The sequence below is a fragment of the Poecilia mexicana genome, unplaced genomic scaffold, assembly GCF_051168715.1.
Source record: "Poecilia mexicana isolate PSO_F unplaced genomic scaffold, ASM5116871v1 scaffold_7, whole genome shotgun sequence".
Lineage (NCBI taxonomy): Eukaryota > Metazoa > Chordata > Actinopteri > Cyprinodontiformes > Poeciliidae > Poecilia > Poecilia mexicana.
In genome coordinates, this window is record NW_028263376.1 from 17,564,077 (window position 1) to 17,580,470 (window position 16,394).

General features: G+C 41.0%; 1 protein-coding gene across 2 annotated transcripts; it reads left to right on the forward strand.

Annotated features, from left to right (window-relative positions):
• Window positions 1-850: 850 nt before the first annotated feature.
• Window positions 851-15,987, forward strand: cables2a (Cdk5 and Abl enzyme substrate 2a). 2 transcript variants are annotated; one of them, XM_014985187.2, is made up of 9 exons: window positions 851-1,451; window positions 2,516-2,608; window positions 6,558-6,635; window positions 6,797-6,896; window positions 9,787-9,955; window positions 10,041-10,138; window positions 11,881-11,987; window positions 12,441-12,645; window positions 14,993-15,987. In XM_014985187.2, exons 1-9 carry the CDS (start codon window positions 901-903, stop codon window positions 15,131-15,133), a joined length of 1,542 nt encoding a protein of 513 aa, XP_014840673.2. In that variant the 5' UTR covers window positions 851-900; the 3' UTR covers window positions 15,134-15,987. The 2 variants fall into 2 exon arrangements, with proteins under 2 accessions (XP_014840673.2, XP_014840683.2); XM_014985197.2 differs by lacking the exon at window positions 6,558-6,635.
• The last annotated feature ends 407 nt before the right edge of the window (window positions 15,988-16,394 follow it).

Sequence of the window (16,394 nt, forward strand, 5' to 3'; positions counted from 1 at the left end):
AAGTATTTATCAGCTGTTTGGGCTTATCTTGAGGGTTGCACATTTATGTTGACTACAAGACTTTCTAGCTTGTCATAATTACGAAACTGTATTTCATAACTTTGCTACCTCATCATTACAAGATATATTTTTTACACAGACATGGACATTTTCAGAAGAGTTGTTTTTCAAGCAAAGATTTTAATGTGACAGAGCATTTAAATAACTAAAAATCCCAGGTTGGTGTGGATAAGTTACAAATTAATAGTTACCACTCTACTTCACTGTCATACAGATGGATTCGTTTCTAAAAATCTGTCTATAACTTGGCATGAAACTTCCAACGATGCAATGTTCTGTCTTTTATGTGGTTAGAATAAAAGCCAGATAACTGACAAATTTAAGTCATTTTATTTTGCCTAGTTTTCAACTTTCTTTGTGTTTCTAACTTTTTTTTAAATTTAGGCCTACTTTTGTCTGCATCTGGACTTTGTGAGAGGCAAGTAAGGGTCAATTAAGTCCAATAATGGAATTTTAAGGTGCAAATTATGAAATTACATATTTGATCTATGTCACTACATCATCAAAAAAACAATAAGGAATCATCATTTAAGTTCTCAAAACTAAAGTTGATGGACCATAATAAACACTTTATGGGGACTAATATTTAATATGGTCCACATTTTTCAGATAAAACCTTTAAAATTTACATTTTTTTCATGACTCCTCCCTTCCGGTGCTACACCCAATCAACTGTCGGGAGCGAGGGGATTTTCTGAAGTACCCAATCACCTACGCTTATTTTCAAGGTTCAAGATGCATAATTAGCTTAACAACCAATCACGTCTAAGTGGGAGTGGCTAAACTGCATTTACCGGTACTCGTTGCCTTTGTGTTCAACAGCTGCATTTTCAGAGTAGAATGGCGACCGCTCTGTGCGGTCTGCAGTCTAGTAACGGTAAACAAACGAGAGCTCGTCGAGAACACCGGAGGAAGACGAAGGACTCCCTCAGGAGACGGGCTGCTATTTTCTTCCTCAGCAATATTTCTCTCGATGGAAGACCTCAGGGTCAACCTACCACTGGAAATGCCGACCAAAAAGCCGGTGAGGAGACCGGACTCAGGGACGGAGAGGGCGGCGCGGCCGTTAAGCTCCTCCGGACTGATAGCGGAGGTCCTGTCAACCAGGTGACAGACCCCGCAGCGGAACCAGGGAGCGGCTCGTCCTCCAGTTTACCCGGAGGATTCGGTCTTGTCCGGCCTTCGTTGGTAACGTCTCCTGGACCGACTGCCACCAATTCTGTGGGACCCAACGAGGTATTTTTAGAGACCAGCGGCGCGGGTGAGACGCAGTTTCCGGGTATCCCGCTGTCTCCTTTGACAAGCGGACACCAGCCCTGCTCCCGGGCCAAATCAACGCCGGCCGTACTCAGCCCGACCCCGACCGGAAACCCTCTGGATTCCCGGCAGAGGTGAGGCTTGTTGTCAGTGTGTCTCCACGGAGCACTGGGGACCTCGAAACGGGCCACTGACTTCCGTATTAAATGGTTTTGATTCGCTCTACCAAAGGAATTCACTCATATGCTCCAGATTGTCTGCCATATAAATTATCTGTTACATTAACTGTTTTGAATGTTAAACTATTGACTTACCTTCCAAATATTTATATAAATATACTTTTAATAATAACAGAACCTATTGAAGTCCGCCCCGAGGTATTAGTAAGCCTATGAGCAATTAATAAATTAATCACATTTTAAACGAGCTTCCATTCTGGTGATTAATATTTTTGAAGGGCAATTTTATTTACAGAGACTTCATAATTCATTTTATTTATGGTTTCAGTTATCTGAGTTTTTTTTACTTTCTGTTTATTTATTGTTCTTGGGTGTGTTTTGTTTTGGATATTTAAAATATCTACCAGGTCCAGTGTTGAGTGTTCTGAACAAAATTAAGTTTATGAGAGGGAAAGTTGCATGATTATCCTATTATCAATACTTGAAAAAGTACTCAAAGCAACAATATTAATTTTGTTTAGTCCCCATGATTGATTTTATTAGTTGTTTTGTTGTTTATTCTGGATATTTAAAGCATTTTCCAGTTTAAGTGTTAAATGTTAATCAGAATTTAAATTTTATTGATCTTTGAGAATGTGTTCTTGCATTATTCTGTCATTACCGTTATATTACCTGCAAATGGTCTCAAAACAGCAATATTATCATTTATCTCAGTAACTTCTGGGACAATTTATTGTCCAGTAAAATTTGTTATTGGGACAGTCCTAGTTATTTGTAATTTTTTTAAGAAAAAAAAGTGAGGAAAAAAATGGGTTAAAATCGTAAGTCAAATTTGGTATAAAAAAAATTAATCACATTTTATTTTCAAGCCATTTTGCCCAGCATTACGGGCCTCCAAAGAAAATTCTGCTTCGGGCCTCATTTAACCTTTGGCCGGCCCTGGAGCTGCATCGCATGAATGTTTTGGGTTTCCCGTGAAATCGTCCCATAAAGCCGTCTCTTTCTGTTTTTTTGTGCAGGCAGAGGAACATTTCTGGTTCTCCTGGACCCAAGGTGCCAAAGAAAGTTCACTTCATCAAGAGCATGAGGCAGTATGACACAAGAGGAAGCAGGTACGTCCGCTTTAAAATCACATTTAATGAGCAGAACACAGAAAAACAAAATCTGTTGTAATATTCATAAAGGTGCTTTGGTAGCAACAGCATAATGCTCCTGCATGGAGTTGTTGTAAGCTGATTAATTCTGGTACAGAGGCTGCAGAGAAATAACCGGGATACACAGCTGCTGTTAGGGGATTGCCACAGTGAATTTAATCACCCTTGGAAGCTTAGCAAAAGCCAAAAGAGGTGCAGTGAGGAAATCTAACACCGTATGGCACCAGCAGTAAGGTTATCCCAAAGCAAGATGTGGCTTAGATGACATGCTGTTGGTGTCCAATTAGGCTGGTTTCTCACACAACTTCAGAAAAGTGGATGTCATGAATATTTTGGTACAGATATTTGCCTCTATTTTTCATTTGTCTCATCATCTCCTTCATATTCATCTCCACACGCTTTCGTTTGTTTGTGTTTATTCTGCCGGTGAGTGCAAACTAAGTGATCCTAAACTGTCCCACAGGTTTGAGTTTCTGTTTTTGTCCCGACGGGAAGCGAACCCGTTTAGATTGTGTAAGTTAAAGACCTCAAACTCCAGCAGATGCCTGTCAGCCCTGAAGCTCTGGGTGTTTATTGGCAGGTTTTTACAGCAGAGGCTGCAGAGTGCATGTCATTGTTGTCTTGTGAGGAGCTAAAGCCGGTGTTTTGTACATTTACTGGTTGTGGTGGTGTCATAAAGACTGGGAGGAACTAGTTTCTCCACATTTTACTCCATACAGAAGCTCTATAGAGTCAGAGTGTGTTTGTTTATGCGTTGTGTTTCAGCTGATTTGCCTCCAGCCTGTGTCTCTTTACCAAAGCAGTTCAGTCTCAAGATCACAAAAAAAAACACTTCTAGACAATTTTTAATAGACTAACAAAACACTTAACTAACAAATTAACTAACAAAACAATTCTGATCATTATTGGTTTTAATGCTTCACTTTATCAGGTTTGCACATCATGTCAAAGATGGCAGCTAAAAATTCAGTTAAAAAATACTTTATTTATTCCAAAAGGGAAGTTAAATATCATTCAAAGAGTCATTGTTGATGGTGATGCTGTGGGCAGGAAGGCTCTCCACTAGCAGCCAGTCTTGCAGCAAATCTAAAGAGGCCTCTGACTGAAGACCGCTTGTTGCTGCATGGCAGTCTCATGACATGCTAAGAGCTCAATTTATGGACAGCAGAGATGATATTTCACTGCTAATCCACCTAATTTGGTTTTGCTGCCTCAGAGATGTTGGAGTAGGGGACATGATCAATTAAAGGGACGGTTTGGGATAAACGGGATACATTTAAGGATAAATTTGGGGTCATAGTTCACATTTTATTTGAGCTTTTGAGATGCTAATCAGCTGCTTCCACTTGTAAAAACAATACCTTGTTGCCATGGTGACGCATCACAACAAATATCCTTAAGTAAAAAAGTAAGAGAAAAATCCTTCCTGCTTCACAGCATCCAGAACAAGAGGGACTAATTGTCCATACATGCAACGTCTAAACAAAAAAATGTATCCCATCATGAGCGACAAATTTCTAGAATCGGATTATAAATATAAATACCATTTATAGTCTATCCCGGCTTGTTCCAGTCTGCACAAAAATCACAATTCCTCTGTACATATATTCATTTTTAAATCTCCATTCAGCTCCGTTATACAGTAAAATAAAAAGACTAAAGTATCCTTTCTATAATTAACAGTGGATAAAGAATAGAAAACAATACCTAAACTGTAATGTATAAAAAAGTACAAATTTGGAAAATTTATTTACCATTTCTTTTATTATGATTAGCTGCTGTCTGTTCTAAATTTCACTGATGGCAAATAAAAGTTTGAAATTTGTGCAAGTGAAACAGAAAATTTCTGCACCTATTTTCTCTTTCAGTTTCATCTGGTAAGACAAACATCTTGCAGTAAGACTGTTGCTTCTCTGATTCAATTAAACCAAAATAAAACTCTCTGCCTTCATGTTACAAATAAAAAAAACAACAATAAAATTAGAGTGCTTCTCTTTTAAAATACAGCTGCTTTTATAGTTAAACTCTTTGCATTGACAGGTTGACTTTACCTTTATGCAGCTTACAATGTTGTTTTTTTAGTGTTTTAAATGTAATAATTACCAATAGACTTTATGGTGAAATTCATAGATTTTATGTTTCCAGTAGAAATTTGAACACACAAGGATTCAGCACAGAGACACTTTCCCTCAGAAAGTCCTCCATAAATGGAGGAAAAATATATAATTCATGCTTCACGTTTCTGTGAAAAAGTAAATTATTAACGTGCATAAATATTAAAAATGAATAAAACAGCATTTTAAGAGAGTGACTTGACTTCAGTTGACCTGCTGAAGACTTTCTGAATATCGAACCCCAGGCTGGTTGGTGTTTGGCGCTTTTTGAAGATCCAGATCTCATCTGAAGATCCAGATCTCGTCATTAGCTCTGTGACTGACTGTGATGGTGAAAATGAGCCGGGTGTCGTTGCTTTCAGTGGTTTTTCACAGCCGTGTAGCTTCATTAGTGACCGTCTCTAGATGTGGCTCTGTGACTTATTTCTGTGTCACTGCTAGGGATGGGCGATACGAACTAAACGTCCAACAAAACATTTGTTTACTGTGATAATACTGATGGTAAATGCAAATTTAAAGTCTATTTTGGTGGTTATTTGATTGGGTTGTGCAAGTATTTAAGTTATCAATTATTCTGACGATTAATCGATTATTCTGATTTTTTAAATTTGCCATAATCTGCAGACTTTTTGATACAATATTAGAAATATATTAAAAGCTGCAATTAACACATAATTCAATTCACTTTTTAAATAAGAAAATAAGCATTTTATTGCCTAAAATGCAGCAATATGTCAATCCTTTAGTGAATGCTTTATTTGTAGCAAAGGCAGTAAAAAAATGTGAGAAACTCAGAGTAAACATAATTTCCGTTTGGACTAATCTGGTGATTATATTTTGAATTATTTCATAGCAGAAGGTGCTTTAATAGAGATTAATCAACATTACTGAAATTCATGGCAGTGTAATTATGCAGGAATTGGCACAATAGCTAAATTTCAAGTAAGTAAGCAGAAAACACAAAACGCCCCACCGATACAAACACATTTCACACAGTTCTGTTAAAATAAGTAAAAAATAACAACAAAAGAAAACATTTATTCAAGAAATAAATAAAACGATGAAGTTAAAACTAGGAATGCACTCGCATGAAAATTTGGGCCAATATCGATACTTATCATCAGAATTGCTGTTATGGCCGATAATCAATACTTTCTGGTATTATATATATATTTCTCTACCTTTTTCACACCTTTGGTCAAAAAATTAAATTACCAGAAAGAGATGGCAACAAGATGGAAATAAATATTGGAGGTTACTATCAGCCCAGTTTTATCTATTGGGCCAATGCAATATATTAAAAATGACTAATATCATTCGATAACGATGTTAGTACTGATATATCGGGCATTCCCAGCTAAAACTTTGCTTATTTTTTTTGGTACAGTTTTGGCTTAACTACTGCTCTGAATATGTTGTTAAGGAAATTGTAATTTTTCTGAGTCTTTTCCAGTTAATCAATCAATTACAAAATTAGTTGTCGATTATTTCAATAATAGATTAATCACGATTAATCCGATTAATCGTTGTGACTGCAGCCCGTAGAGTAATGTAAGGGCTTCGATATTGCCATTGGTTTCTGCTCTTACGGAGAAAAACATTAAATTTGATTAGTATTGATCTCAGTCATGTTTTGCGTATAAATTTAAATTCCCATGGCCTCTCAGGATGATTGCCCATCCCTGGTCACTGCAGCTGATGTCTGTGGTGTGTATCCTGGCAGTTCCTGTCGCTGCTGTCTGTAGACTGACACTCCATCTGTTCTGTCTGCCTGTTCACGCTGTGTCCTGCAGGATCATGCTGATTTGTACCAAGCGGTCGCTTTATGCTGCTTTCTCAGTGCTGCCCTATGGAGAGAGAGCTCACCTCAGGTACTAAGAACGCAGCTACCTCCTCCCCTCCCAGCAGGGAGCAACATCACCCACCCTCACTTTTACGTTCTCATCACCACCCGTCTGACCTACGTCGTTCTCAGAGGAGAGCCGGGTTGGCGCCGAGAATTACGTAGAAATGTTTGTGTGTTTGTGAACAGTGACCCGAAGCTGGACGCTCAGAGACAGAGGCTGTCCTCTGTGGCGGCTGCTGACCTGCTGCCGTCGCTGGAGGGAGTGGAGCTGGGCGCCACCGGGAAGGTACGCATCCAACCGCGCATCCAACCAGCCGCACATCCAACCGTACAACCAGCCGTGCATCCAACCGCGCATCCAACCAGCCGCACATCCAGCCGCACAACAAACCGCACATCCAACCGAACAACCAGGCGCACATCCAACCGTACAACAAACCGCACATCCAGCCGCACATCCAACCAGCCGCACATCCAACCGTACAACAAACCGCACATCCAACCAGCCGCACATCCAGCCGTACAACAAACCGCACATCCAACCGCACATCCAACCAGCCGCACATCCAGCCGCACAACAAACCGCACATCCAACCGCACATCCAACCAGCCGCACATCCAGCCGCACAACAAACCGCACATCCAACCAGCCGCACATCCAGCCGTACAACCAGCCGCACATCCAACCGTACAACAAACCGCACATCCAGCCGCACATCCAACCAGCCGCACATCCAACCGTACAACAAACCGCACATCCAGCCGCACATCCAGCCGCACAACAAACCGCACATCCAACCGCACATCCAACCGCACATCCAACCGCACATCCAACCAGCCGCACATCCAGCCGTACAACAAACCGCACATCCAACCGCACATCCAACCAGCCGCACATCCAGCCGTACAACAAACCACACATCCAGCCCCACATCCAACCAGCCGCACATCCAACCGTACAACCAGCCGTACATCCAACCGTACAACAAACCGCACATCCAGCCGCACAACAAACCGCACATCCAACCAGCCGCACATCCAACCGTACAACCAGCTGCAGATCCAACCGTACAACCAGCCGCACATCCAACCGTACAACAAACCGCACATCCAGCCGCACAACAAACCGCACATCCAACCAGCCACACGTCCATCCGTACAACCAGCTGCAGATCCAACCGTACAACCAACCATACAACCAGCCGTAAAACGAGCCATACAACCAGCCGCACATCCAACCGTACAACAAACCGCACATCCAACCGTCCAACCAACTGCACATCCAACTAGCCGCACATCCAACCGTACAACCAACCGCACATCCAGCCGCACATCCAACCGTACAACCAGCCGTAAAACCAGCCACACATCCAGCCATACAACCAGCTGCACAACAAACCGCACATCCAACCGTACAACCAGCCGCACATCCAACCGTACAACCAACCGCACATCCAGCCGCACATCCAACCGTACAACCAGCCGTAAAACCAGCCACACATCCAGCCATACAACCAGCTGCACAACAAACCGCACATCCAACCGTACAACCAGCTGCACAACAAACCGCACATCCAACCGTACAACCAGCCGTAAAACCAGCCACACATCCAACCGTACAACCAGCTGCACAACAAACCGCACATCCAACCGTACAACCAGCTGCACAACAAACCGCACATCCAACCGTACAACCAGCCGTAAAACCAGCCACACATCCAACCGTACAACCAGCTGCACAACAAACCGCACATCCAACCGTACAACCAGCTGCACATCCCACCAGCTGCACATCCAACCAGCCGCACATCCAACCGTACAACCAACCGCACAACCAACCGTACAACCAACCGCACATCCAACCGTCCAACCAGCTGCACATCCAACCAGCCGCACATCCAACCGTACAACCAACCGCACATCCAGCCGCACAACAAACCGCACATCCAACCGTACAACCAGCCAGACATCCATAAATACAACCAGCTGCACATCCAACCAGCTGCACATCCAACCAGCCGCACATCCAACCGTACAACCAGCTGCACATCCAACCAGCCGCACATCCAACCGTACAACCAACCGCACATCCAACCGTACAACCAACCGCACATCCAGCCGCACATCCAACCATCCGCACATCCAACTGTACAACCAGCTGCACATCCAACCAGCCGCACATCCAGCCGCACATCCAACCGTACAACCAACCGCACATCTAAACGCACATCCAGCCGCACATCCAACCTTACAACGAACCGCACATCCAGCTGTACAACCAACCATACAACCAGCCGCACAACCAACCGCGCAACCAACCGTACAACCAGCCGTACAACCAGCCCTACATCCAACCGTACAACCAGCCGTACAACCAGCCCTACATCCAACCGTACAACCAACCGCACATCCAGCCGTACAACCAGCCCTACATCCAACCGTACAACCAACCGCACATCCAGCCGTACAACCAGCCGCACATCCAGCCGTACAACCAGCCCTACATCCAGCCGTACAACCAGCCGTACAACCAGCCGTACATCCAACTGCACATCCAACCGTACATCCAACCAACCGTACATCCAAGCATCCAACCGTACAACCATCCAACTGTACAGATAACCGTACAACCATCCAATGCGTACAACCAACCGTATAACCAACCATCCATACAATCATCCATGCAACCATCCATCCATCCATCCAACCATTCGTACAACCGTACAACCAACCAACCAATCATGCATCCATACAGCCATCAACCATCCATTCAACCAGCCGTACATCTGCACATCATCCATCTGTCCATCCATCCGTCCGTTCATCCAACCATTTATTCATCCATCCAACCAACCAACTAACCAACCGTCTGTCTGTCCAACCCACATTTTTGAATTTATAAAATAAGCTTTAGTGAAAAATCTGCAGAATGTCTTTTTTTTGTCACATAATCAGAATAATTGATTACTAAAATAATCATTAGCTGCGACCCCCATCTGTATGTAAATATCTGAGCTGTATAGGTGTGACCCTGTGTGAACTGGAGAAAATTCATAAAAAATTCAACATTTAGCATCCAATATTTGTTTTTTTAAAATCCTTATAAAAGTTTTAGTTTAGTAATTAGAATAACCGAAAAAATAAAAAAAATAAACGGTACAATTCCTGGTTTTCAGACGGTGTCGTACGCTCAGTTTCTGTTCCCGACCAACGCCTTGGTGAGGCAGAAGAGCATCAGCATGTTGGAGAGCTGCACATCCCAGACCCCTCAGTGTCGTTTCCGTGGCAACGGGCAAAAAGGCTTCATCCCTGCTCGTCCGAACAGCGGCACACCGCAAGACCCATGTATGACTCCAAGCTTACACACACACACACACACACACACACTTCCCCCCCCAGCTCTGACGGTTCTCTGGATTCTGTGTTGCAGACATAGAGGAGGTCGGGGATTATGACCCCAACCTGCTCAGTGACCCCCGGTGGCCGTGTGGGAGACATAAAAGGGTTCTGATATTTGCATCGTATGTGGTGAGCGGAGCTGCAGCTTCTTTTTCTGTTCCCGATTATCTCTGCGGAAGTAAATAGAAAAGGTGTTAAACTGTTTATTTTTTATTAGAAACGCTGCAGGAATCAAATTACATTTGAATTATTTAATGAAGTTTTGATTAAATTTATCAAATTAGATTATAGAGTTAAAATAAATCTAATTCCCCTGCAGTTTGAAGAAAAGTGAAGACAAATCCTCACAAGAGGCTGAGTTGAATTGTTAAATGATCAACTTTTGTTTGTTTTTAAAGGGATCTATAATATAAAATTCACATTTTAAACGTTTTTGTAATCCCATTTGCTGCTTCTAATAACACCATGCCATTTTTGGCAATAAGTTATTGTTTTTGGAAAATTAGCCATTTCAAAAACCTCCTGTCACTGCGCCGTTACCTAGCAACCCTAGCTGAGCCCAGTCCATCACCAAGCAACCGAAACAGAGCTCTGGCATGTTTGGTCAGATTAGGATAGGTCTGTGGGCTTTACTAATCATGTTTATTACATTTTTCGCACAATATTATTCCTAGATAATCAGACTTTGGTTTACTCAGTTCTGCCTGTTTTGAGCTCCTTTCAGGATGAGCTGTTTTAGGCCTCCTGTCACTGTAAATCCAAATAAGCAGCCGCTGGCCACATCCCCCAACGCAATGTTTACACTCGCATGTGAAAATGGCTGCAAACAGATGAGTAATTATACAACCGTACATCTTTGAAAAGCATTAATATAGGCTCCTGCACAACCAACTAGAATGCAGCAAGTGGTTTCTAAATGGCAGTCAACAAAAAACTCTTGTCTTTTCCAGTAGCCATTGTACAGCGCTTAGAGCGCTAAAGCCAGGTGACCAAACATTCTAGACTTCTACTTGGGTTTCTAGGTAACGGGCTGGGCTTGGCTTAAGTTGCTAGGCAACGAGACAGTGCCCATTGAATGTGACATAATGAGAAGGTTTTAAATATTACTCATTTTCCAGACTCCAATAAAATATTAACTTATTGCCAAAAAATAGCTGGGTGATTTGTTTTTTTAAGTACTTGGTTTGTTTTTAAAAGCAACTGAGACCCAAATGATGTATAAAAAACATGCAAAATGTTAATTTTGCATTACATGTCCCCTTTAAAATTTGTGACAAACAAACAATATCAGTTGATCTGTAAGAGTGAAACATGTAAACACAATATGAACAGAATATAAGTCACACAGATTGTCGTATCCTGGTTTCTCTATACCATCTGTGTGAGTTTCTGAGGTTGATTGCAGAAATCAGGACATGGTTTTATTTGACTTGTAAATCGTTCAGTCAGTCCGCCGAGTCTTTACAACCTCTGGAGAGAGAATATCCCCTTTATGCCGTGCTCATGTGATACTATATCTTTGTTGTGTCACATGGCAGCAACCTTTAGCCCTTAGTGTGTGTGCGTTAGTTTGTAATACCTTGTGGGGACCATTTTCCTGACACATACTACGTTGTGGGGACCGAAGCCTGGCCTCCACAAGGGGAAACGCTGGTTTTGGGTCAGGGGTTAGATTTAGGACTAAGGTGTGAATTGAGATTTGGGTAGGGTTAGGATAAGGTTTAGGGTGTGGAAATGAATGGAAGTCAATAGAAAGTCCCCACAAAGACAGCTGTGTGAGGGTGTGTGTGGGTGTGTGTGTGAGAAAGAGAGAATACATCACTTAGCAGCAGGTTTGTATTGAGCTGCTGGTTTGTTTCCCGTCTCTGCAGACGACCATTATTGAATACGTGAAACCGTCCGATCTGAAGAAGGACATGAATGAAACCTTCAAGGAGAAGTTTCCTCACATCAAGCTGACACTGAGCAAGATAAGAAGGTGCTTCTCCTCTTCTTCTGTGGTTTAAGAATCGTCCTCTCTCAACATGGTCTCACTGCAAAAGCACAAAATGTCACCATCTAAATTTGGTGTAGTTTCTAGAATAAATATGTTAATGCATTTGAAATTAAACAAAACTAACATAATTCCTTAATATTGATGAAAAAGTCCAGTAGCAGATTATTTCACTTGTAATAAAACATTTATTTTATAATAGAAATAATCTGCCAATGCAACTTGTACTTTTTCATCATTATTCACCTAAAAAAAAGCTCCTATATGTTGCTGAAAAGTTCATTTTTGTCTTATTTAAAATTCGATATTTGCACTAGACACTAGACCAAAAATAGTTTTGTGTTTTTGCAGTTCCGGCTGATACAACTCGCTCTTTCTTTGCAAACAATGGAGTGACTGTGACTACTTCTTCTTCTTCTTCTTCTTCTTCTCTGCCAGCCTGAAGAGGGAGATGAGGGCCATGAGCGAAGAGTGCGGCCTGCAGCCGGTCACCATAGCAATGGCCTTCGTTTACTTTGAGAAACTGGTGCTGCAAGGTCGCCTCAACAAGCAGAACAGGAAGCTTGTGGCGGCTGAGTGTGTTCTGCTGGCTGCGAAGATCAGCAGCGATCTGCGGAAACCAGAAGTCAAGCAGCTCATTGATGTGAGTCAACACGCTAAGGGCGCTAACAGGATCCGATTTAAAGACTGCAGAACCTTTAATAACGAGACCTTGAATTCTTCATTCACCTCAGGGGTTTTTACTAAACAGCTTCTGTGTGGCTCCTGTTCTGTAGAAATATTATCCTGTGTAGTTTATCTGAACAAAATGCAATTTAAGAGCTGCTGAAGACAGAAAAAATTTAATTAAACTTCATGTTATTGTGTATTTAGGAATCTGTAACAAAGATGGCCGTCTGCTGAAAGACTTGTCTTATTTATGTGGTGAACCAGAGAATGTAAAGATGTTTAAAGGTTTATGCGCATCAAATTTACATCAATTTATCAGGCTTCATCAGCAACCTGGTAGTAAAAAAAAATCTGGCTCTTTTTAACAAAAATCCTCGCAACTTTCTCAAAATGTTTTGGTGCAGCAACAGGCAGAAATATGTGTTCAGTCATCATCATGACTCTGAGGAGGAGCTGCAGCTTGGTTTCGTTTTTTTAAGCTGGATTGCTCACAAAACAACTTGCGTCGTAATTAAAAACATGTCTGCAACTAACAATTATTTTAGTAATTGATTATTGTATCAATTATCGACAATTGCATAAAAACACTTTCTACAGATTTTAATTTTACCACTTCAGTTTTTTATACAGTATTATAGAAATATTAAAGGATGCAAATAAACAAACCACTTAGCTCATTTTTAAATAAGAAAATAAACATCTTATTGTCTGAAATACTGTATCATATCATTCCTTTGGTGAAGGCTTGATAATTTGCAGCAAAGGATTCGAAGGCAGCTAAAATAACCACTTCTAACATCAACATTTGAAAAGCTCAGGCCTTTCTGCTTGACTTAACATCAGTACAGTGAATTGCTAATCTGTTGCTTTAGTGCTTAATAGAAGATTTATGTTTTGTTTTTACAGAATCGGTACCAGGTGAAGCTGAAAATATGCCACTTTAGGAGTTTTAGGTGGAACATATTTAAAGATAAAGGAATGTTTTTTTACATCTTTTGCACAGTTTTGGCTTAATTACAGCTCTGAATATGTTCTTTCAGCAAATGGCATGTTTTAGAGTCTACTCCAGTTATTGATTGTTGAAATAATCGTTCACTTATTTAGTTATCGATTAATCAGTTCATCGCAACTAATCTGATTAGTTGTTTCTAATTAAAAACTGCAGCACAGATGATCAGCTCATAAAACAGAAACAGTGGAAACTATCTGTTGCCTTTACTTTAACAGATATGTTTGTCTCTGAGAATGAAGAAAAATCAGATTTCTGAATGGAAATAAAATGTGGAATAGAGGCTTTAAATGTTTCTTTACACATCAGTAACTGAGTCATCTTAGTTAATTAAAAGCAAATTTGCAGCAAAACACTGAACTTATGTTTAACCCTATAAAAATAACAGCCTGAGTCATTAAAATCATAGCGTTAACTTTGTTTTTATATCGGTTTATGTACTCCACCCAGTCGGGTGTTTTCTGCAGCCTGTCGGACGCAGCAGGGTTCCCTCTGCAGATCATCTAATGATCTCCACTTCTGACACGTTTTTCCTCAAACTGAGCTTCAAAACTCTCCCAGGATCTCCACTGCTGATTGGTTTAGGCTGCTGCACCTGTAGTTTCCATGGCAACGGCTGCTGCAGGAGAATGAAAGCTGCAACTCAAACAAACGGAGGCTGCGTTGTCTCGGTAACCATGGCGACGGGGTTCAAAGTCCCGGCATGCCGTTTGTTGAATGAAACGATTTCTTACGTTTGATCGGCCGAACGACAAAGTCGTGAAATTCAACATCAAATGCAGTGATTGTTAAAAAGTATGTACACCCCCCTTTCCATCGCAGAAACAAACTTTAATACGTTTAATTAGGATTTTATGAGGGAAGGGAAAGAGATGCAGTTTTTAAAAATATACAAATTAAGATTGTTAAAGGTTTTAAAACTTTAAAGTCTGTATTTTAAAAAAGGTTTTTGTATTTATTTTAACCTTTAAAACACTCTGAAGATTACTTTTTCACTCTCTCTTTTCCATTTTTCTCTTTTCCCTTTTACCATCTTTTTGTTCTCTTTTCATCTCTATTTTTCTATTACTTCCTTTCTCAGATATTTTTCTGTCTCTTTCTCTTCTGTCTTTTATGCTTTCATTTTCTCTGTTCTGTTTTCTTTTACTCTGTTCCTCTTTCTCCTTTCTAAATCAATAACTCTCTATAACTCACATTGAAGTGTGTGCCTTTTAAAACACTTTGTAAACATTTCTCTGTCCTGGTTTGACTGGATTAGTCCACCAGGGTCGTGTTCTCGGTACCTGAAACTTTTCCTCTGCGTTTTGAGCAGAAGCTGGAGGAGCGTTTCCGGATCAACCGGCGGGAGCTGATTGCTCTGGAGTTCCCGGTTCTGGTGGCGTTGGAGATGGGCCTGTACCTCCCAGAGAGCAAGGTCATGCCGCACTACCGCCGCCTGGTGCAGCAGGGTTAGACGGGATCCATCATCTTTTATAAGCTGTGCTGTTTGAAATAAATTATTCTATTTATTGTAAATGTGAGGAGGGGGGAATCGTTTACATTCTTTGTCAAACACTGTATGTAGGTCGTGAGCGTCTCGAATGTGTCTGTACGTGAAGATTCAGTCATGAGCTCTATGTTAGAGATGTTCATTCAGCACATTAAATGTGCTTTTACTTTAGGTTTCTTGTGATGCATCTTTTTTAAAACACCATGATGTTCTTAACTTGTATTTACACGTAGTAGTGGCTGTGATTTGTGTGTTTTTAGAGACAAAAAGAGAGATGTAGCTTTGTGGATTTTTATTCTACAGGCTGTTGTATTTAAACTGCAAACGACAGATTTTCTAGTTGGGTTTCTGACACTGTGAAGCATTTTTAGCTGTGAGAACAGAACTCAGTAGGCTGAGAAGAGACCTTTAATTTCATTTAATCAACTTGTTTCATTGTCTCATATTTGTACTGAACACAGGATGTTATTGTGGCAGCTCTGACTCTGGTGGTGGTGTCCTCATGTGCTGTAATACCACATTTAGACAAACGTCTGTGTAGTATTTACTGTTTGATGTAATTCTGCAGGGATTTGTTTCGTATTAATCTTTCAGTTCTCAGGAATTTAAATTCATTTCAGTAGCTCCTAAAATCCAACCCAAAGAAGTTGTTCCATTGGAGGTTAATGGAAAACACCTGATTGTAGATTTCAGTGCACATGGGTGGATTTTTAACGTTGTACCCAGCAGCAGTATCTCCTCAGATTTTAGCATTTGTGTGAATTTGGTGAAAAAGTGCCTGGAAAAACCACAGTATCAGTAAAACTATCCAAACATGATGGTCCTAGTCTGTTTTTATTTTGTCCCACAGCATCGCTCAAATGGTGCATCTTCAGATAATCATGACCTAATTTAGACACGAGTCAGTCAGATGCAGTAAAGAGAGTTTGGAATAAACATGCAAATCTGTAGGATATGTTTAAATCTAGCATGATAAATGTTTAATATTTCAGGACTGATTATGAACAGAAAGTTTCTCTGGTCTAATACAAAAAAAGCTTAATTGGAAAACTGTATTTTTATCATCTTTTTTGCCCCCAAATCTCCATGGTAACCATTCAGCTCTGCCACAAAACTCCTTCAGACTAGCCGGCAGCAATTAGCAAACACCTGGTGGAACTGCGCATCAGCTGAGCTCATTACAGGAGCTACTTCTCAGTGAAACGCTGGTAAAAATGTTAAAGGG